Source organism: Haemaphysalis longicornis, unplaced genomic scaffold (assembly GCF_048455015.1).
Source record: "Haemaphysalis longicornis isolate Haplotype H1 unplaced genomic scaffold, Haemaphysalis longicornis Haplotype H1 scaffold_3, whole genome shotgun sequence".
NCBI classification, from domain to species: Eukaryota; Metazoa; Arthropoda; class Arachnida; order Ixodida; family Ixodidae; genus Haemaphysalis; species Haemaphysalis longicornis.
In genome coordinates, this window is record NW_027526335.1 from 119,323,211 (window position 1) to 119,346,295 (window position 23,085).

General features: G+C 45.1%; 1 protein-coding gene across 1 annotated transcript; it reads left to right on the top strand.

Moving 5' to 3' along the window:
- The first annotated feature begins 2,377 nt into the window (after positions 1-2,377).
- On the top strand, positions 2,378-7,018 carry LOC144175046 (uncharacterized). The gene is made up of 4 exons (XM_077704084.1): positions 2,378-2,510; positions 3,391-3,667; positions 6,470-6,689; positions 6,918-7,018. Exons 1-4 carry the CDS (start codon positions 2,419-2,421, stop codon positions 7,001-7,003), a joined length of 675 nt encoding a protein of 224 aa, XP_077560210.1. The 5' UTR covers positions 2,378-2,418; the 3' UTR covers positions 7,004-7,018.
- Positions 7,019-23,085: the final 16,067 nt, after the last annotated feature.

A 23,085-nucleotide genomic window follows, 5' to 3' on the forward strand; every position in this document is an offset into this window, starting at 1 on the left:
TTTGTGAAACTCAATGTTCATTGAGTTTACACATTGAGAACACAACGGAATTTTCGTTGTGGTCCGCACAATGATTTTTCTATTGTGGAGTTCTTGTTGACTTTTTGTTGTATTTTCAGTGACTCATGGTGATTATTTGTGGGCAAGTCATCAGCAACTGATGCCAAATACTATCTGCATGCTTCTTCGACATGGACAGCCACGTGCACTAAAACTTTAATACCCACTGTCCTGGATGTATGAGCCTAATTAGGCAGCATCTTAGCATATTTTTGTGCAGTGTGAGTGTATTAAATAAGTTGCATTTTTCAAGGAAGTTGCATTTTGTACAGGTAGCCAGCTTTCACAATGCAACTCTCAGCGCTTTCTTGTACATATGGCAACATATCCATACGACATGCATGATATCATAACGATTTCGAGATGTCTTCAATATCACAAAGATTTCAACGAAAATCACATAACTTTTACGGCATGTTGTCGACACCTTATGAATTCAACGACATTTCGTTGTCCTCAACATCATGAAGGTCCAATATCGCAAAGATTTCAACGACTTGTCGAATAAGTATAACGACATGTCTTTAATGATAAGGACTTCTACTAGATGTCGATATACTGCAAGATTATAAAGGTCTGATATCGTAAAGAGTCAAACAACATGTCGAAGATCAACAACATGTTCATGATATAAAGATTTCAACGATGAGTCCTAGACGTTCTGCAACATGTCTTCAAGGTATTCTTACAACATGTCACATATCGCACAAATCAGCGCGTCATGTCTGATGCTTTGTGTAACATCTCGCAGACAATATATGTTCTGCCTTGTCAGCATTGGAAGCATACAAAGTACAAGATACAGCACAAGGTAAAGTACAGTACAAACTCTGATAACTTGCACTTTCAGTGTGATCGAACAAAATTCAAATTCTTGTTTATACTGTTGTTTTATCAATGTTTCTAGAGTGCATATTTCAATTTCAGCCATTCAGTTAACCCATAAAATTCACTTGTTCATACTACAAAATATCCGCTGCTTCACCATTAGCTAAAAATTTGTCTCCAGATATCATTAAACAGCAGCGTCTATATCTGGTATAGACGCTAGACGAAAACGTTTGCGTTCTGATTTTTCCCTTCTAGACGGACGATAGCATAACGACAACGATGTCAAGATATGCTTTGACTCATACCACGGCAAGCACAATCGTTTGTTGCTGAAGCCTCGGTTGCTCTTCGTCAACAACAAACTGAATCGGCCGGACAGTTTTTTTCGATTGCGTGTTTCCATTTCTGCGCAGGCCGGCGGGGGCGGCCCATGTTACATCTTTTTCGCTCGTCGCTGCCGCCCACAGTACCTGTTTGCTGCACTTATTACGTCGCCGCCACCACATGCTTCGGTCTCTTTAATATTGCTTTGCATTATCCCCAACTTGTTACAAACTCAGAGGTTTTCGCTGCTGTATGCGCCTGACATGCCAGGAGTGACATCGCTTGTAGTTTTAGCGCGATGTTGCTTGTCTGCAAGATCGGTGCGTGACAAACAAGCGTTACCAACGCCACAATTCCAACGGCGCATGCCATTTCCTTCGTGGCTACCGTGGCTTGCGAAGAAAAGATCGCGGGTGACCTGCGATAGCTTTGCTTGAGTCAAATAAGGGAGCTCCGGCTCAATCGCTCGGAGTACTAACAATGTGACCTCGTCTGCAAGATCGGTGCGTGAGAAACAAGCGTTAGAACTGCCAGAATTCCAAAAATGCAGCATTGACTAGACACAAACGACAATTTTCATTGCCGGCTTACGTACTTATACAATAATTTTAAACGATAGCTGTAGTCCCGCGTGTATGGCCGAGTGGTTACGTCTTCGATTACTGTTTTGAGGGTCCGTAGTTCGATTCCTCGTCAGATGTTTTTTTTTTTTTTCCTTATGAAGGTTTTATTACCTCTTCTTTTTTAAAACCATAGTAAGCGCCTGTTCCTTGCTTTCAATCACACCGACGTTTGCCACCCTCTTCCTAAACCCAAAGTAGTTCGTTTTCTCGCACCTCCTCTGTAGAGAAACCCGCCGTGAAAACAAAACCAAAACTAACTTTAAAACCTTTACAATTTAAGTATATATGTCAGTTAGTTTACTGTTATTCGCTTTTGCGTTTAAAAACCTCAAATTCAAGTTATAAACACTTTTAATACTTTAAAAGCAGGAAGTTAATTACCAATAACACAATTTTCGTCAAACACAGAAATGCTGCTGTTGCAGTCTGGCAACTATCACTCCCTTTTTGTGTGTTTGTTTATAGAGTTGGTTTTGTGCGGAGTGGTAGCTGGGGCGATTTGTTCAGTTTTATCTATTTCAAGCTTAAATCATAGTTATAAAAACTTTATAGGGTGACGATCATCGCGCGTCAAAGGTGGATGACATTGCGTCCGAACAAAGTGTCGGTGTCCTTGAAGGGCAAGACGAGCGTGAAGAAGGATTTTAGGCGGGAAACGTCGTTTCTGCTGGGGTGAGTACGCATTTTTTTGTTTTTCTGTTCTTGTTCGGAACGAGTTCTGGTGCTTATGGGTCAGTTATTCGGTAGACCCCCATCTCATTTGCTCTCAGAGCCTATGCGATATAGCATACTTGTTTGGCGCCTTGGATTTACCAGTCTACAGTTTCCGCAGCCGTCAGCATCAATTTACGCTGAAGCTAGACCTTTGTTGCGATGCTCGCGCTGTAGAACGCGGCAGCTAATTATTTGACATCACGCAAGGCTCTTAAACACCGGGGCGTTTGTTTGTTATGTGTCTCTCAAACAGTGCCTTTGCGGCGACTGTTAATTCCGTGCAGTGCGCTTCGCAGCTATTACGCTCGCGAGACCGGCTGCCGCCGTCGCGACCCGTCTCGTGGTCTTCGGGCCGCGATATGCGTCGTGGTATGCGTGCCGTACTCGTGAAGCTCACATTCACATACGTGGAAATTGGAGGTGAAATGCGCGCGCGTGGTCTCGCAGGGGCGCCTGCCCACTCAACTCTATGTATATTGGAGAATCGAACTTGCAAAGGCAAGCTAGGCATTGAAATGGAGGAGCCTCAACTAGTACACACCAGTTCCGATTGAAAGCTAGCGATGCATATGGGCTGCTAGCAAGCGTTCCATGCAAATTAGCATAGCAGTGAGCTTTGCATATATCAGGCATACCCCACTCACAGAACCTGCGTGCCTAATAAATACATTACTCTGACCTAAATTTCAGTTTGGGTGTTGCGGGAATGTTCTTATTAGGGCCTTGGAGGTTACTCATTAACGATTAATAATCTGCTTAATGTAAGCATTCGTGGTTTGTGTGTGCTTTTCTTGTATTTCATCAAGTGCCACCACACTCACAGATTATGCACTTTCAGGTGCTGCTGCTGGCTGTCCGGGTTGGCTGGCTGGCTTTCAGTCCAGTTTCAAAGGCTTTGCCAGGGCCCTCCGTGGCCAACTGACACTGCACCTGCTGTACCCAAGTACTGCCTGGCCTTTCCTTGGTGCTGGGTACGCTTTGCCGCCAGGAATAGTCAATCCTTCATCCATCATCTGGCCGCTTGGACCACCCGTTCAGAAGCCAGCGCATTTGCTCAACGCATCGGTCCAGGCACCGCTGCCACATCAGTGCACCCACTGATTATGTACTTTCAGGTTAGTTATTTCATGTTGGAACCTGTCATAATGTATACCTGTTAGCAGTGCTCTAGCCCCTGGTTATTTGAAACAGTTTCATGAAGCAGTGTTGTGCATTTTGAGTGTGTCATTGCTTAGCAGGGATATTGAAGCGAATCTGGGGCCAATGGCTAAAGTGCAAGAATAGAAATTGAACTGACTTTGAAGCAAGTATCCGTATGTAATCAAGCCAAGCAAACATTTAGGATTTTCGATATGGTTTTGAATTTGCAATACAGACTGGTGTGGAGCTACTTTCCATTTTAAGTAAGCTTACAATATTATCTACTTCAGATCATACTGTTATTAATCACACTATACCGAAAAGTACATACCGCAGTCTGTAGATTTTGTCGGCACTTTTTTCGCAGTCTCTCATGACAGGCACTATTCTCAGTGATTGGAGGATAGCCGAGGTAGCACCAGTCTTTAAATCAGGGACGGTACTTCACCATTAAATTTTCCTAACAAGCACCATACGCAGGGAACATTTCATCCACTCTCAAGTTGCTAATTATTTATAATATCACATTCGAATATCAGCACAGTTTTCACAAGGGTTACTTGAGAATTTTTCGCGTACCCAAGCTGCAGCATAAGTGTCTGATTGATTTTCGATGGCTTCCCGTCGATGAAACGGACCAAACATACCTCCAAAGAACAGAAACGTGCGATAAGGATTGAGCATGAGGGTGATTAAACAGCGCTTCCAAAAGCAGCGTACCACCGGGCTCATTCTGGCAAATTTGCCAGGCTCTAAGTCTGCGATTTAGCGCAACGACCCATTTACGGTGACACTCAAGCGACGCAGAAAATTTGTGCAGCCAATAGACTCCGCACATGCAGACACTTGTTTTGTCATGGTGCACTTCGCACGGTTCTTGCATGAGCACTTTGTGCTTACGCTGATTGTTGGTGCAGCCAGTAAAGACGTAATCACGCCTGCCCGGACAAGTAGCTTCTGAACATCGCCAAGTAAAAGGCAATGATGGCAATTTTCCCAGAATTCTGAAAATAACCATCAATTGAGGATAAAAAGGTCAGGCGTCCTGCTGGCAGGACGAAACGTGGCCTCACAGGCAATGCCTGTCAGGACAAAGTGGTGTGGACTGGCCCGCCACCTTAGTGGGTTAGGAACAGAATTGATGGGTGAACGGGACACCTCTTGGAAGAATTAAACGTTCTCCTTAGGCACTGCTAAACTTGTTGCTGCTGAAATGCCAAATAAATGACACCGATTTTCGATGCCGTTCGGGGCGTCTGATATTCACGCATGGCACGGAGCAACAGCGTGGGACTCAGCGTCGTCTGCTCGCCCCGCAGTCCGAAAGAATTGGTGGCGCCCAGTGCAGGATGGAAATTCTTGTCTATCATGTCTGCTATAAAATATGCCCATGTGGTTGAGATTTCGGCGCGTGTAAAGATGCGCAGGTTGTCAAAATTAATACGGAGCCCTCTACTATGGCTCACCTCACAGTCTGTGTAGCGTTGGTGCATTAAACCCGAGAATCAATCAATTATAATTTATGCTTCATCTACATTGAAAAGAAAACACTTGAAAATCTTTGTCCCCCAGGTAGAATCTCTGTCACCGCCACTGTATGTAATTTTATTGCACTCTTACCTCGCAGTCGTTTCCACCCAGATCCTGTGCATAATCGCTCAGCATTGGAAGCTCAGGCGGAGGATGGTCATGCGCTCAACATACCAGAACACTGTCACTAGAGCACCTCTCAAACTCTCGTACTCCTCAAGAAGTGCGCAGCATGCCTGGGGGGGCACAGTAAAAACAGTGCCTCTTATCACACGCCACCACCACATGAAATATCGTTGCAGCTTTAAGTGCATAAATTTTCCTTATTCGAGCCACAGTCATTTGAAGCAATGAAAAAAAAAATAAGGCAATCAGCGCGCGGAGATGACACAGACAGTGCAAAATTACCTTATCTGAGCCGCTGTCCGCACCTGTCCAATTGTCACGCTGTGCTAGCATTCATCGTGCAGCCTGCTTCGTGTCTGTGGTTGTAGGAGGCGTGAACAGCGCAGTGCGGAATTTCGAACCAGAAACAATGCTGGGTATCCCTTACGACAAGGCATTCGCAAACCCACAATCCTGCAGAAAGAACACCAGCCACACAAAAAGTTCCTGCTAGCACCACGCCGCAAACCACATTTCGCGTATGACCCTCGTGCACTGCTAGCCAATGAAAAAATGAAGGAGCAAATTGGCCTAGTTGTAACTAGGGTTCACTCTTTTCAATTTAAATAATTTAAAAAATCAATAACAGTCTGCTCATTTTATTTTGCTGAATCGGGTGCTAAAAAAAGGTCAGTTTTTTATGGATAGTTGCATGAGTCAGGGCAAGGCATCGTACTGCCTACTTTGTGTGCATTACAGCCATCTGACTATTTTAGCCACATAACCTTTCATCCAGATTGACCTAACAGCACCCAAATGGTTTTTTTTGGCCTTTCTACCACAAAGCAATACACCCACGGTGTACTGCAGTGGGCACTTGGCAAACACTTTAATGAATTCTTGAAACGCTTGTTTAAACAAGCCGAAAGCATGTTGAGGTATGCATGTTCACCCATAAAAACTAAAAATATACATTTAAATTAAATCTATTCGAAAAGAATTTTTAGTGGATCAATGCCAAAATCTGTAAATGGATTACCGTAATATTCTGAGAAATTGTTCATGGGTACTCAAACTCTTCATTGTCTCGATCCTGGAGTTCATGTTGGTTCAACTGTTTCGGTTTTATTTTCTGCTCGCAGGTTGACATTGGGGGCGGTGTGCTAATTGAGAAGGGGTACCTGGATCAGCTGGTGCATGCGTGTGCGAGTGGCCCTGGCAAATTTGCCAGGGCTCTTTTGCGCCATGTCTTCACTCCGGAGGAGCTCAAGGGGAAAACTCTCTTTGGAGGGAAAGGCAAAGCCCAGGGCGACACTCCTACAAAGCCAGGGTTGGACCCCGTGCGGGTGAAGGCTGTGGTCGGTGAGTGCACATGATTTGCATTTAGAGTGCCAAGAACAAAGCTGTCATCTTTGTCAACTTGTAGCTAATCACCCGTTTTTCTTCATGTGCACAGTGAGATCAGTGCATCCCTTTTATGCTTTTTGGGAAAGTGTCTATTTTTGCACACTTTTATTACTAATTCTGAGAACTTGCTGAACACGTTTTCATTTTTTATAGTAAATCATAAAATCATTCTATCTCTTGCAGGCTACACGGGCCAGAAGTTTCCAGGTGTGAGCGCCGGTTACATAAAAAATAACCTATCATCGCTTTTGAATCGGGAAATAAAGTAAAAAGTGCACGCTGAACACCTTGTTTTTCTTTTTGCATGTCTGCATGAGGCAGAATTTTTAGTCGCATGACATGCACTACTGCCACACCATAAACTCGTGTATTGGTGGTGCGATAAAATGTAGATTCTTGTTCAACCTACAATGATCGCAAAAACCTTTGAAAGAAATCGCAGCAGAAACACATTGAGCATTCGTGTAAAACTCAACAACATATCAACAGAAACGCATGGGGCACTCGTAAAAATCTCAACAAAATATCAACAGAAACGCATGCGGCACTCGTAAAAATCTCAACAAAATATCAACAGAAACACATTGGGCACTCATAAAAACCTCGACAAAATATCAATACGAAATTCAGTGGAGACTCAACGGAAAGGCAACAGAAACTCAATGGGAATTCGACGTAAGAAATTCAACGGAAAATCAATGAAACCACGGTGGCCACTTTTCCTGAAAAACTCAACAAATCCTCAACACAATCTCAACAGAAATTCTTTGGATACTCAACAATGTTTGTTGAGTGAATTCAACAAAATTTCTTATGAAACTCAACAATCATTTTTGTAAGGGTTGTACAAATTGCGCTGTGTCCTTATAGAAAGAAGAAACAAACAAAAAGAATTACACTGCACACGACCCGTGCGCTATCGCCATTTACCAGGGACGTATTTTACACCCGCAAGCACCTGTGTGATCTCATTCTTCCCGTACCCTTTAGAAAATAAATAGAATTTTTGGACAGTCATTGCTTATATTATGTTGGCAATTTTACGTATTATTTAAAATACGTTTCTGTGTATGCGCAAGAGTATTTCGGGGGATTTCTCGGTAAAATTAAGCGGTTTGCGCCTGTCCTGTGGCATTTCGTGTGTCATATTCATATACCCCATTTTCTTCCTAATCCCGACATAAATCACCTTGTCCAGAAATGTGTTTCATTCAGCATAACCAAATGCCTTATATGGTCACGTCTGAACCTCTTAAGGTGGACCTAAGTTGAAAGAAGGCGGATAAATCGCGTAATATAATGCACGTTGTTTCCCACATGTGCGGATGGCGTGTGCTGTGACTCACGGGATTTTTTTTTTATTTTTCCCACAATGCGCGCTTTCAATACAATTTTGAAAAAGGCGAGCCACAATTCCTGGAAAATCTCGGGCCAAAAAGGGGGTAATCAGATTTGAAAAGACTGGCGTCTACTCGTTGAAGTACTGTTTTTTCCCCGCTACGAAACACGACGCCTAGCTCAAACTTTCAATTGCAAGTAATACTGGCTTTTCGCGTTATATGCATTCTCTTATCGCTGCACTTGGAACGTTAAGCAGAAAAAAAAAAACGAAATGCACAGAAAACGTTTATCCGTGCCTTTTTTAGCCAATCCTCAAGAATTGAATGCCAAGCCAATACGAGGTTCAGTTTACAACAAAAAGTAATTCCGTGAAGCCGTTGCGCTGTTTCGTAACGAGAAATAAAAAGGGAGCGTTTTACTACATCTGCAACAGCGCAACTTTATTTGCCATCTTTATGGTTCGTAAGCGACACTCGCAAGATTGCAAACACATCTCGCGGTTCTAGGCACCTGTTAGATTTCAAAATGAACGCAAATGTCAACAGTGCACCAGTAACAGCAAATCTGTGTTCACTGTGAAGTTCTAGAGGCTTGGTTTACACGCTGTAAACGGGCTTGTCACTTAGCAAGACATGAGCTCTTGATTGTACTGCGCGCGTTAGGAATTTAATTCGCAAGTTCGCTTGCGACGAAAGCCTTAAATAAGTGATCCGACACCGTTATTCATCAAACCTTCCTTCGGAGTCGCTAAAAGTTAATTTAACCAAAGCTGCGCGCAAAAGACCTGTTAGAACGGTTGCATTTATATCTCTGTGCCGGTTAAAATTCAGTAATTTTATGTTCTCTTTCGAACACACAAAAAATATTGTAAGCTCACAGAAAAAATGTCGAGGCAGTTAAGTAGTGTTACCATTTCAGGGCTTCCCACAAATGCAAGAATGCGTCTACCAGTGGAAGCGATTGAAACTGCTGTTGTAAACTAAATTCCGGAGATCGAAGCTTCCTGATTTGTTCCTATTTATGATTTTATTGAACGGTCAAAGACATACTGTGGAAAGATTGAGCATGTGACGAGCCACGGCGTACGTCGAGCATGTTACGAGCCATGGCGTACAAGTTCATTGTCATTACTGCGGCCGTTCTGAGATTCCCGGTTGGTCGCCGCTTTTTTGCGCAATAATTAAAACTTATCGCCACTTCCGTTCTATACAATGAACGTTGAGGAACCGAACTACAGCATTCCACTCTTGTCTGCGCCTTTCGTGCGCACATTCGGCGCGAGAAAGGCACCAAGCGCGCCCACAGTGTGCATTCACCCGGGCCGCTCAGCGGAGCATCCATACTCGCAGCGCGACGCTGTCGCCACATATATGTCGTTCTCGCGGCGAATACGCCTCGAGCGCGGCCTGTAGGGGCGGCACTGAAATCCCCCTAGCGGCCCGTAAAGCAGGCGCGGGAGTCTCCGTCCCGCTCCCCACGGTCGCCGCTGGTTTTGCGGCATGTTCACGACTGAGATTTATCGTTTGCGGTCGTTGGAAATCCATATTTATGTGGAGCAGTCATTCTGTTCGCAAATGGTGTGTGTTTACGACAGTTTAAATGTTTCTGACGCGATCTTAGTGTGGTATACACGGTCTGTATAAGCGCCACGTGTGTGTCACAGGCCAGCGTCGCGAAACCGGCGTATGATGGAGCTGATTGTAGTTACCCTGCCCTGAATTTACTAGCAGTGTCTCCGTAACCAACGGTTCCTCAGATGTTCATGCTACGTGTATACACTATGATGTAAATCAGTTTTGTGCGCTTATATATTCAGCGGAACACTCATACCTGACAGCACGCAGTTACTTTTGCCAATAATATACTTTGGATGTTGATCCCCACCATTTACAACCCAGTGTGTGTTAATTTCGGCAGTATTCAACGAAAGTACGATGGATAATGCAGAATTATACTCGGGGATCAGCCCACGACAAAGAGTCGTCTTGTCGTGAGGTGAGCACCCGCAAACGTTCATCTGCTACATTTATCCTATGCGAGCTGCGCGCCGACGAGCTTAGAATATAATTGCTGTCCACGACTAAATGCTTATTTGAAATATCGTCATATGGCACAGGGAGTCTGCAGAATAAAGCAGAAACTGAAATCAGAGGGCCTCATCACATACCACACTCTTCCAACGACTTCTTCCTCCGCTTGTGCACTGCCTACCGTACACTTCCAAAAATGCGTCCACCGAATGACCAGCTGTTCGTTGAGGTCGAAAAACAAAAGGAAAGTAAAAGAGAAATTTGTGTGTGTGATTACTAAATCGTTCATTGCTTGATTCCGCTCCGCATTTGTACACAGGGTCACCGTCCTCTTCCCCCCCCCCCCCCCCCGTCTGTCTGGCGAAATAGCTGTGCATTTCGCGTATAGTTGGTTTGCTGAGCCTTATCTGGATTAAGTTTTGACGAACGTCTTTAGCATGTCAGAAGCTGCACTGTATTTTGTTTCATTTTCGTCAGAGCTATTATATTTATTCCGCACTTGCACAGCATTTATTTTTCCGTGGTTTCAAATTGAATTGCCTTGGTTCTTGTTATAAGGCGTCTGTGGGCACGTATTTAACGATACACCGGCTTGGAATATACTTAACATTTTCGCATGGTTTATATTCCTATAAAAGCATACGCTCTTGTCCGGGATTGCCCAACCACATCCCCGAAACATATTTTTCATATCCCCGAAACACATATTTGAAACGAAGCCGCATTCGTTTTCCACGCTGCAAAATGAAGCCAACCTCTCACTGTGCCAGTATCAGGTCTAAATGAGGCGACAGTAGAATTCATTTGTGCCAGACGTATTCGGAGGTGACAGGGGTGATATGGTGCTACCGTCGCCTACGCTCGGAAGAGCGGCGACGAAGCGCGCATAACCGTGCCCCCGGGTAGCTCTTGCAGGCGATCGCGTACTCTACGAAGACGCAGCTCCTTTTTAAGTGACCTAAACGTACTCTTTCTTATAGACGTCTCTATAACAAGTTTTTTTAGGGTCCGGAAAGGCGAAAAGACGCTGTTCCGTTCACCGCCAATTCGAACCACGTGACATCTGTGCGGGAGTGTCACACGATTTGCAACAACACGCTTGCTGGCGTCGGCGACGCGCACGAGATTACAGCAGAGTACCACGCGCCTCTATGCGTTCGTTGTTCACGCGATCACTTTTAAATGCAGAGCATTTCAGTAACTCACGATGTCACCCGCGTTGACGTCCGTAGTCGTAGTCCGCACCCCTCCACCCCTCCCTACACTATATAAAAAAAAATACTATCCGGCGCCTGGTTTCGATCCCTCGACCCTGCGGGCGGAACGGAATGTACATGGTGCTCTACCCACTGCGCCACAAAGCCGACACAGAATGGGACGCTACGAACGCGCCTGATATCCTTGACTCATTCAAACTACGTCACGAAGCTGCTGATACAACGCATTCACTACCACCAACTCCCCAAACACTAAACGTTAACGCAATACCCCCACCCCCTATGCGACGCATTTACTCGAGTCCCCCTCGCGGGGAGATGGGCCCAATTTTTTGCGACGCAGCAGATATGCGCAATGACGGAGAGGACTGCCCTTCGCGCTGCGCACAAATTTCCCATTAGGGAGTGTAGTAATCATAAGTGCATTTTTTCTTTGTCCATGGTACGAAAGATTCAAGGTTCCTGGTTATGTGCAGCTTCGCTCTATAACTAACGGAAGGTGGGGTAACAGGACTATATAATGCCACCCGCCAAAATGGTTCAGTGGCTAAGGCGCTCTGCTGCTGAGCCCAAGGTCGCCGGTTCGATTCTCAGCCGCGGGGGCCGCTTTTCTGCTGGAGGCGAAAAGCAAAAACGCTAGTGTTCGATATTTCGGCGCACGTTAAAGATCCCCAAGTGTTCAAAATTAATCCGGACCTCTAAACTACGCCGCGCCTCATTAAACCTCATAATCAATAACTGTATGAGGTCGCTGTTTGAATCTTATGAGCTTTAGCGACGTCAATTGACATCAAATGTTTTCGGTTCCAGGGAACTATGCCTAATCAGGGCAATTTTGTATCAAATATTACGTGGTGTATTCAAGCCCATGCTGTACCAGTTCATCCACCCGAAAGGTACGGTTTAAGCCCTCTGCTGATGAAGTAGGAACAGTATTGTAAAAGCTGGCATAAAAATAGTGCAGGATTTCGCAAGGCATCTAGGGGTGAGTTCGTAAAAACCAAATGTCGCGACGCGCACAGTGCCGCATGAACGACGAATCAAAGTCAGCATTACCTGCCGTTGTGTTGGCTTTTATTTTAAAAAATTACATTGGCAAAACAAGAAAACTGCTTAAATGTGTTCTATTGGATTCGTTGCGTAACGTGTACACATTACTGGGTCGACCAGAAATTACCAACTCCGTGCACATACTTTATGATCATGTCCATTACTTCCTAAATCAGTAAAGTGTCAAAGATCTCAATTTCACTCTCTCGAAGTAAGGTCGTAAATAACAGTACCGTGGGACCTTTTAATGCCGTGATTTTAGCGGCGCCGGCGGATTTTCGAAGAGATAAAGCGTCGTGAACTGTCCTATTTGTAGAGGCCAAGCGCGGCCATCCCATACTTTGACCACTGGTATAACTCCAAGACCAAGCTGACGACGGCATACGGGATGACGGTGAGAACGCCTCCAGCGATTGCGCCGATAGCGAAGACAATGAGTCGTTCCCGAAATGAAAATCCCTTGGTGCTCCAGCGTTGGAGAGTGGCGAAGAAGCTCCGTTTCCCCACACCGCCTTTCGTGGCCGAGTGCACCTTGGAAGCCCAGGAGCCGGCCTCTATGCCATGCGGAGTGAATCCGTACCGGCGGAGGATGATGCGAGGGATTTTCAAGGATGAAAGCGCACCCAGTACCATGGCTGAAAAAAATACATCAGCACTTATTAAGTTCAGCAAAGATAAAAAAAGGGGGCGTTTGTCTTTGTGCACTTAACTATGTTGAAGAAAATTTGGCTCTAATCTACGCTGTGAAGGTGGCCGGACAGCCAAGCTTTAAACAACACCCTCAACAATTGCCCATGCGACGTCACTTGAAGTCACACATTTGGCTCTACAAAGAGTGAAACCAGAGATTCTGGCAGCCGTTACCCGGAATTCGCGGGGGCGGCGTCGCGAACGCAGCAGGGTCGGACACGCCCGGGATAGAGCGGTGGGCGCCGCCGCCGTAGCCCGGCCGGAGAGGAGCGTCTTTCGAAGGGTGAGACAGAGGAGCCTAGCCATCCTGATGTGGTAGCTCGGGGCTACACCACCGCGCGACACAAGCGCAGACACCAAAACAATTCGGCATGTGAGCTTAGTGATTCCTATTGGTACCGGTTTAAATTAGTTAGTTTAGTAAGTTTGAGAATTGCGAGAAAGTTGAGGGAACTTTTATAATCGCTATTTATCTGAACCAGTCACTCCTTTTGCCTTTTGTAATACCTTTTAAAACAGAAACGAATATGGAAAATGGGGTCGCATTCGGGGCAAGCAGTGTGCAAAAGGTAGCATTTCTCTAGCGGCCAGATGTATGTATGTGGTCTGTATATTTTGTTTTCGCACCCTGCAAACCAATCCGTAACGTAACTTCGCCATACGACCACTTAATTCCGTCGGGTCCGGGTTACCCAGGAGGTGCTGTCGAACAAGCTAATCAAGCCGTGCGAAGGAAGCGCGCAGTGGACGTGATTCTGCGCTAAAAGAGGTCTAAAACAACCGTCGCTAAAGCAGCCGACAAAGACGTCCCGCCGACGCTCCCGCCGGAGTAAGCAGCACCTGCCCGCGGAAAACGCCGGATAACCATTCGCCACGCCATCTACACTGTGCTCCATGACTGAAAACCGCCCTGCACTTCCCCAGCCGCGTCGGCAGTTTCTTGTACCGCTCGCCACGAAGGAACCGTTGGCTGGTAGAGTTAGAGAAGTTTGCTTTAAAACTCTGAGTAACACAACAGTTCACCGGGACGTTTAGGTCTGCCGCGTGCTATGTATGCGAAGGCATTTTTTGTGGCCTCGCGTTTATGTTCTCGAATCGTTGTCTTGACTCTTGGCTCAGCGAACTCGAGTTATACGTGCTCCCATGCTTCTCCTTCGAATGAACGCCTACCGGAAAGTCTCTGTTCCGCTCCCCTTTCTGGGATATTGATGTGAATGTAGGTGTATACTTAGCTTGCGTATAGAGCGCCGCTCGGGCTCGGGTATGACATCAGACAAGTATACCGTAGGTCGTCCGTGGGGTTTCCTCCGAAAAGCATGCTTTCCTCTACTTATTTTCATAAACAAAAATATTTGTGCTTCAACCATAGAAAATTATGAATTTATTTCTATGTGCCTCGATCACAGTTCTTGACAGCTGATTTCCTTTCTGTATTCGGTCAACGAGCCCCTCATTACCAATTCCGATTCGCTTCTCACTTAGCGAAGCTTTCGGCGCCGACAATGTTTCGCTATAGCCGCGGTGGGTAGCACGCAAAACGGGAACGGAGTATTCCTTCCGACAGAAAGCTGCTGTTGCAAGCGCGCCTTGTTTGAAAATACCGATAAATTAACGCAATATTCTACATAATCTACATCGCAACTTCTGAAGCAAGTTTAAAAGCCGAAGAAAATGTTTAGAACTTACCGAAAAATACAAACCAATCGTAATATTCCATTGTTCGACCCTGAAAAAGGGCAGCCAATTATCGTAATGCCGGGTAATTACGTAGAAAGGAGAGAGAAAATTTACAACGTCGTTAAAAAAAAAATGGAAGCCGACGTTACAAAGTGGGGGCGATTACCTCTTGCCTCTAGTGATATCGACCGTGGGCAAAGCATACATTCATTGCGTCATACTTGAAGAGGGCATTTAAGCTGCAGGAGACATCGCTGAACCACAGGAAAAAGGACCGCCTTATCGTGAACGGTTTATAGTTACTCGGCTTCGAAGTAAGTGCCCAGAACTAACGTTAAAATTTCGTTACTACAGGAAACGTATTTTGTGAATTGGGGCAACGCAACGTCATCGGATTTAGAAATTACGCAATGCGTATAACTAAATACAAACAAGTAAAGCTTCGCTCAGTGCCATAAATAATTTTTTTTTCTTGCCGCAGCGCGCAGGGTTGGTTAAATGATCGCTGAAGTGATTTGTAAATGTTGGTGGATTACTTGCGCGAATTGAAGTGTGGAGTCACTGGGCCATGTTTCGACCACTCCTGGTGTGTTTACACGACCTAATTTAGTAGAAAAAACTACTGGAATGTTCTGTCCTCTTCTCTGCAAGCTGTTCGCCGATTTACTTTGACGTTTCTTGTGGCGATTGCTCTTGCAGTGTTGGCATGGCCTACTGTGTGGCTCGCCTACTGCGTGGCTGTGTGGCTGTGTGGCTGTGTTGGCCTACTGTGTGGCTCGCCGACCTCACGAAAGGATGAGCCGGCCGGCCCCCGGCGGGCTGTCGCAATTCGTTCACTGATATGAAACTAAGCCCCGAAAATCTTTGTTTTCGGACGAACGTGGCTTTAGGCTGTTTGGCGGCTGTATCAAGCTCAGTAAAGTAGATAAAGTCAACGAATCTCCACACCAGCAGATACGCAACGCTTCGCCAACTTCACTTCGCTGGAGCTGTAAGCTGCGTATGCCTCTGCGACTGGTACACTACTAAAACACCTGAGGCCAATAAAAACGCGAGAAGAGTCAGAAAATTCACATAGTTAATATGGAATGATAATCGTCGGAGACTCGAATTGTAAAGTGTAAAGCCAAGGTACGGGAAGCACTTTTTCCGCACGGTAAATAGCTCAGCGGGCGGCCGCACAACCAGACATTTGTGATCATTTTTTCGGCCTAAGGAACACTGTCGCTAGCAGTAAGATATTCGAGGAAATTTGGGGGACGCTTACTGCACAAGCGTTATTTAAAAATACTCATCTGAGGTGCTGGGATGCTAAACCTCAAAAATAATATACAGCCCATACGATATATAATTCATATTTCCTCGCCGCGCTGACCCTGGTATTGTGGCTGAGAGGATTCTGAGGCACCGGATGCAATTCGTCGCCAGTGCGAATACACTACTGTCGGTGGTCATTTTTGAAGTTTATTGCTTTTTATTTAGGCGATATATTCTATACGGCGTTCATTATTTTACGCTTCAACCTTAATTTCTCCCCGAACGAGTTGGCAGACTGCGTGCATACTGGTACTGATGCACTGGTAAGTTCTCGTTGGCGTAGTTTCGACAAATGCACCGGTAATTTGGAGGTACAGTGCCGAATTCTCCGACACTATACCTGGTGCGAACACGCTCCTTGCGGCACTGGCATGAGCTAGGCAAGCTCGAAAAGACAGTGGGGGTGAAGCGCCTCGCAGTGGAGCGTCTCCTACTACGCTGGGGGTGTTCAAGCTCCTCGGCTAGTGAACTTTGCGATTCTAAGCTTTGCTGGCAGGCTTACGTGACAGCTATCTACAGCCTAAACAAAGGCAGAAACGCGGCATGCCGATTACTGAGATATCGAGAATGCCCAGCCAACGACAACTTGGAATGTCATGCATGTTGTCGGATGCAACGGAAACGGAAACTAGATTGAATTCTAACCTTGGGCTTCGGCCAATCAGATCGCAAGCAGAATACGCTTCACTCCTGTCAGTTGTATGCGCCAGAAATGTCGCATGGTATTGTTTGTTCTTTTAGGCTTCATAAATTATATAGTGCTTTATCTACCGGATAAACGACGAAAAGCGGGTATATTTTGCCCGTATATGCAATTCAAACAAAACCACAAGTGTTGCAAATTTTTTTTCAATGTCCTTTTAAAGAGAAGCAGCCTTAGGTACTCCTCAAACGCAGGCGTGCTTTTTTCTTAAACTATTAATAAATCCTTTCAGCTTGTTACCGTATATAACATCAATGAATAAAAGGCTGCCTATGAAGCTTTATTATTTATCATATTTTTTTAAACAGTCAAACCGTAAGTGCAACTAAAAACGCCCGAAGGAATTGCGCGCATACATTTTCGGGATTCGTTTGCACTAGTTTGAAAGGCACTTTATTTTACTTGATATGAAACAGCACATCACCTTTGACCTTTGACGTCCCGTCAAAGGTCAAAGGTGATGTGCTGTTAGTGTGTAAAAGTTGTGGGTTAGTTAACTACATCCTATGCGAAAAATCATTATTAGCGAATTTTTGCACTACTCAAAAGCGTTATTCCAAGCCCGTACAAAGTTTTGCCACTTTTCCGAAGAATCTAAAGCCGTGTACTAATACCTGATTGCTATTGCCGGCACAGTATCGATGATGTGTGGGCGTACTTGAAGCTGTGTATGTTAATAGCAGAATTTAAAAAAAATCATAGAATAATACTATAGCCTGCGCTTAAAACCGTTATGCGCATGTTTTGTGCGACAACTGAGCGAACGACATTCCGCACAAAGTTCGAATCTGGAGGTACCAGAGAAAATACTAGCTTTGTTTTGCAGCAAAATTTTCGGTGTAAGGCTATGTTAAGACTACCGAAATTAAATTGGCTGGTATTTTGTGCGGCACAGTTTTAGTGTAGGCGTGCGTTGTGTACCAGCATATAGCGCGGGGGCATGGCCTCCCTGGAATTTGGAGTCGGCAGTTAATACTGACAAGACTGATGCTATACGGATGGTGAAAGGTGTACCCTGCCAAAACTGGCCGTACTAACGACCCGTACTTACGCTTCCGCAGTGGGCACAAAAGAACAGTGCCCGCTTACCCTTCTGGCGTCGGGTTACCACTTCCGACAGGTTTGCAAACACCGTAGGTTCACATCCCAACCATTCGGATTATATCTTGTTGCGCAGGCTAGCTTTTTTTGAAAGTAATCACTCAGTTTGTAAATATTATCAGCCCTAGTTTGTAACGGGAACATAATCGTAAGCTTGAGATGGCCATCGGCACAGGGCACATAAAGCACTGCTTTGCACTGTGGAGTCACTCAATTTGCTTCACTTATGCGGTGCATTTTGAGAGTGACGGGGGGAACCGTTTAGGTCGCTGTCGGCACAGCAAGCATAAAAAGACTGCTCATATTTCGTAGAGAGAGAGAGAAACACTTTATTGGGGCCAACAAGTAGGCGTGGGATATGGGCCGCGCAGGGCCGATCCCCGCCTCATGCGGTTATCGCGTCCCGATGACTAAAGCCCCGCGCCGGTGTCGGCGGGTTCGGCGCGCGTCGGATCCCCGAGGCGTCCTGCCCCCGAGGGTCCCCCGCTGCGTCTCCCCCCGCGTCTGCCGCGCGAGAGCAGCCTCGAGTTGCTGAACGACGGCTGTCTGCGTGTCCAGGTCTGCGGACCTCACGGCGTTCGTGATGCTAGCGGGCAGCGGCCCGTACGGGTCCGCCGCCGTATACAAACGAAGTCGGGCATATAGCCATTCAGGTAGGATTGCACGACATCGTACAGCCGCGTTCTGCCTACAAACTTCCGTATCTTTGTTACAAGGGCACTCGCTGCAGAACCTATCGGGGACGCGCTGTATTTACCAACGAAAAATAGGTTAACTCACCGATCAGAGAATTCCTGATGAACGACACCACAGGCAAGCCCTCTTGTCGTCGTTGTCGTCGTCGTCGTCTGCCGTTTTTTTTTTCTTTTTCCTTGTCGTTTCTATTTTCTCTACTTCGGTTAAAACATACATATTCGCATTCTCTCATCTCCTGCTTTTCTAAAATATTATAGCCATTGCATTACTCATATAAACAACCGCTGGGGCCATTTATCTCGAGATTCTGTTTATTTGACCTGTTAGCCCACCCTTATAGATCTTATCTAACCGAAAGCATATTCTACAGCAGTTCTGTATTATTCATATTAAGCGGATTCATTACTGTAAAATTCATTACTGCGAACTAATACGTTCAGGGAGCCAACGATGAAACACGAGTAGCAAACCATAGATCTTTATAACTTCCTGAAGTTGACAGAGGTGATAGTGAAGTTACTTACTTGAGAGGTTCATACGTCTGAATATTAGTCAAACCAATTACAGTGAAAACTTGTTATTTTGAACTTGCGTAATTCAAATTCATGGAAAAACCGAACTGTACAGTTCGGGCTGGCCAGGACTCAATAGAAGGCTAAGTAGAAAGACACCCTTTAATTTCAACCAGAGCAGGTTCCACCACGGATAATTCGAATTACTAGGCACCGGACAGGTTCCTTGGCGCGTGGTACACGGGCACAGAAATGCACCCTGGGCCTGCACACAAGCCTGCATAGAAGGACAAAGCAAAATATGGTAGAACCAACCGATATACAACATGGCGGATCGGGACCTGTCTGGTCACAAGCGCTAAATTTATCGCTCTGATTTAGGAAAAGTAGGACAAGCCGATTCCACAATTCAAATTTTTAGCAAAAACTTCGTTTCGGTTATAACCCCTGTTTATTTATTTTTGGTTCGCTGCAAACCTGACCCAGCGTTGCTAGAGTGGGTTTTGTTCCCCAAGTTATGCTTTTTTATTTTTGGGAGAGCGGAACGTGGAAAAAAAGTTGGAAGAGAAAAGTTGGAAGAGGTCAGAAGCGCTAAACTTATCACTTTCAAATAGGAAAAGGAGGACAAGGACGAAGCATAGTGCCGCCGTCCCCTCAGAAGTCATGGCGGATGGAATGCCTCCCCTCTTCTTCAGGAAAAAATAAACGCAGTGTCTAGAGGGCCGTCCGACGGCACTTTAGCTGCTCGCTGCAGGATGGCTAAAGCGCCGTCCGACGACATTCGAACATTTAAGACTAGGCAAGCTCCGGCTATAGCGTCTGTCGTTCTAGTGTAGAGAATCCGTCTAAGGTTCTTAATCCCAAGGATGTAGGTTCGATACCGGCTCTTCCCTTGGTTGTTTTTTCTTCATCTTTAAACTGAACTATAATTTTTATGGCTTAGGTTAGTTTTGGGGTTTTAAATGATTTCTTTGTGTGCGTTAGGTCATGTTATGTTATGTTTAGGTTAGGTTGTCTAGCTTTACGTTATCTAGAGCTATGTACTGCCACTCGCGGCAATTGTTATAAAACGCCGGTGGACGTCGATATAGTGGAGTGCTTATATTACCGTCGGACGGCGCTCTAGACATGGCCAAGAATAAAATGGGCACTAAAGAAATGAAGACGAAGTAGACAAAATGAACACATACAGGTGCCCAAAATATATGGCACCTGTATACGTTCATTGCGTCCACTTCATCTTCGTCTATTTAGCGCCCATTTTATTCTTCCCTGTAAGCATTAACAAACTAGCTCAACAAGTTTTGCTAACTCTGTTGTTCAATTTTCAAGAAGGCAAAGAGGACGGTTTTCGCTTAATTCATTTCTTAGGGCCTAAAAGTCATGTATGCAACCTTTAGGTACAAAAGACAAACCGCGATCACGGCTTTTTCAAGCATCAAAGGGCTGACATGCCGTACTACTTCTAGCAGTGTACTGCTGTTACTCGTTCGAACTTTCGTTCGAACGAGTCATTCGTTTCGTTCGAGTCATTCGTTCGAACTTTCACTAATTCGAACTGAGATGGCGTCCCCTTGCGGTTCGAATTAACGAGCTTTTAGTGCATAACGCAAAGTATTGAAGCTCAGAAGATATATAATAAGGACAATAGCTAAGTTTTCAGAATCGCCGACGAATTTATCTCGCTTCTTATGTGACATAAAATATACTTTTTCCTGCGATTGCATGCAGACGTGAAAAGATACCGTCGATAAACAGGATTGAGAAATTGTAGTGGTGCGTTGGTTTCCGTTATAATACACCGCTCCAACGCTATAATGTGCTTTCACACCGATTCCTCTTTTATTGTACTTTATTTATGATGTCAGGGTTTTATGTTTGTAGCAAACATTCGAGCATTTGTTAACGTTAGTTATTGTATTACGGCAAAAAAACATCCTCCTGAGCACGAAAACCGTTGAGTGAGCTAGCAAAGGAAAGTTGTGCTAAAGAAAAAAACAATTGTGGGCTTCCCTCATGGCCCCTTTAAAGAAGTTCTCACTAAACCACGAGCTCATTTCGTACTCTTATTTTTATGCCTCTTGCACACTCTTGTTTCATTTAAAACAAACAATCAGATGAAGAGGCCGTTTTGTGGAAGATTAATGAATGGGTACAGGCTCGGTTCCTCGAATGCTCGCAGTAGCCTTTCTTTCCGGGGTCGAATCCGGCAACGCACTGTGCATTTTGTTCAGGTTTGTTCGCCGTGTGCAGTCCCCTGATGCGCGGAACGTGAAGGCTTCATACGTGCCTCGACTCGCTTTGAAACGAAAAGTTTTGTTTAAACGTTTCCGCTGGGCAACTTTCGTGGAAGGTTTTCGAATTCGAGAAGGCTCTCTCAAGCAATTACAGAAAAAGTAAACTTCCCAACTGCGGAAGTAGAGGGCCATTGTCGAAGAGCGGACGCTGCCCACAAGCGGAAGTACCCTAAAAACACCAACCACCGTGTTATCTGTATAATTTTAGGAGAGAACCCCTAAAAAAAAAAAGGATGAACATTTTCCATCTTTTTTCTTATTCCTGTTATGGCAAAATCGTTATGGTCAGACGGTAGCGTTCAGGAAACTTGAAAATTGCCTTTCGTTATTCCCGCCTAACAACATGAAACACATTTTTCTCTATCGTCAGAACCATTGTGGAACAGACATTATACAGGCGCTGTATGCCGCGACTGCCGGGCCGCTTGTTGCCCCATTTCTACGAAGTCTATGAAGTTGGATGCGTAGAATTCATAGGTTTAAAAAACGATGTATCAAGTAGCAGGATCAGAGAATTTTTTTTTGCTTACCGCACTCAAGTGAGTAAGATAAATGTTTATACAAAATGTGAACAAACAAAAAACACACACGATAAATTGCTAAAAAGCACAACATGAACTAACAATATCACCGAAGTGTACCCATACCGCATTCAGGTAATCAACGGAAGTATAAAAATAGCAGACAAAAAAAAAAAACAAGACCAAACACGCCAAAATCGTTAGGAAGCATCAATTGTGCAACCCTTTGCATCTTCATATGAAAGCGTAAAGGGCAGAGTAGCGACATTTAATCGCTAAGTAGTGTATTTGTATATATTCTGGGGCGATAACAACAAAAAGAAAAAAAACTACAAGCTAGGAAGATAAGGCGATCTGCAAGCAAAACCATGAATGTCTTTTTAATCCACAGCGCTGATACCTGATTAAGACAAACACACACAGAAATCTACAAAACACATAGAAACACAAAAAATCAAAGCCAGCTTGCGTAACGGTGGAAGCCCGATGTTACAAAACAGCGGTGTTCGTCTCAGTAGGCTAAACTCGACTGCCACCGTATAATTCTCTCAGAACAATTTACCCTGTGTATAAATATAAGGCGCTCGTCAGCAGAAGACCAAATCAAGCTCAAAGTAAAGTTTATAAGTGCTTTATTTGTACAGCTCCCCCTTCAGTATTCGCATGCTTCATCGCCGCCGAGAAGTACTCGTCGAGCGCTCCCGCGCAGTTGAAGAACTGCACTTCTTCTTTTTGTTCTTCTGGGTGATTGCATTCTCGCCTGGCCACGCGGCGCGTTTCCTGATAAGACGCCTCTTCCTCGGGCGTCGGGAAATTGTTAGGTCACCCCATACCCCATGTACGCGGGACAGAGTCTGTGCCGCCTCCGCCTCCGACGCGACTGGTCCAAGTTTTTTGAAGGCACACTCAACCCCATTCTATGTTTGTTGCAGTTAAAACGGGTAATCCACATCTTTATGTGGATGTGAACGAAAAATAACTGGAACAAAATATATTGGCGGTTCTTATCTGTAACCGCCAACTTGGTTTCTTTGTTCGGGGTTTATATGTGGAACTAAATAAACAGAAGGAGGCGGTGTCGGAGGATCCAGTTACTGTTACACTTATGTTCCACCGACTGCCAGCACTGCAATACCCCTCTCACCACTTACAATGTAGTATTCTCCTGCCCATACTCACCTAACCCCCTCCCCTCTCCC

Coding starts and splice junctions, on each gene's coding strand:
- LOC144175046 (XM_077704084.1), top strand. CDS start 2,419: ATGACATTGCGTCCGAACAAAGTGTCGGTGTCCTTGAAGGGCAAGACG. Junction 2,511..3,390: donor GAAACGTCGTTTCTGCTGGG/GTGAGTACGCAT, acceptor ATGCACTTTCAG/GTGCTGCTGCTGGCTGTCCG. Junction 3,668..6,469: donor CACTGATTATGTACTTTCAG/GTTAGTTATTTC, acceptor TTCTGCTCGCAG/GTTGACATTGGGGGCGGTGT.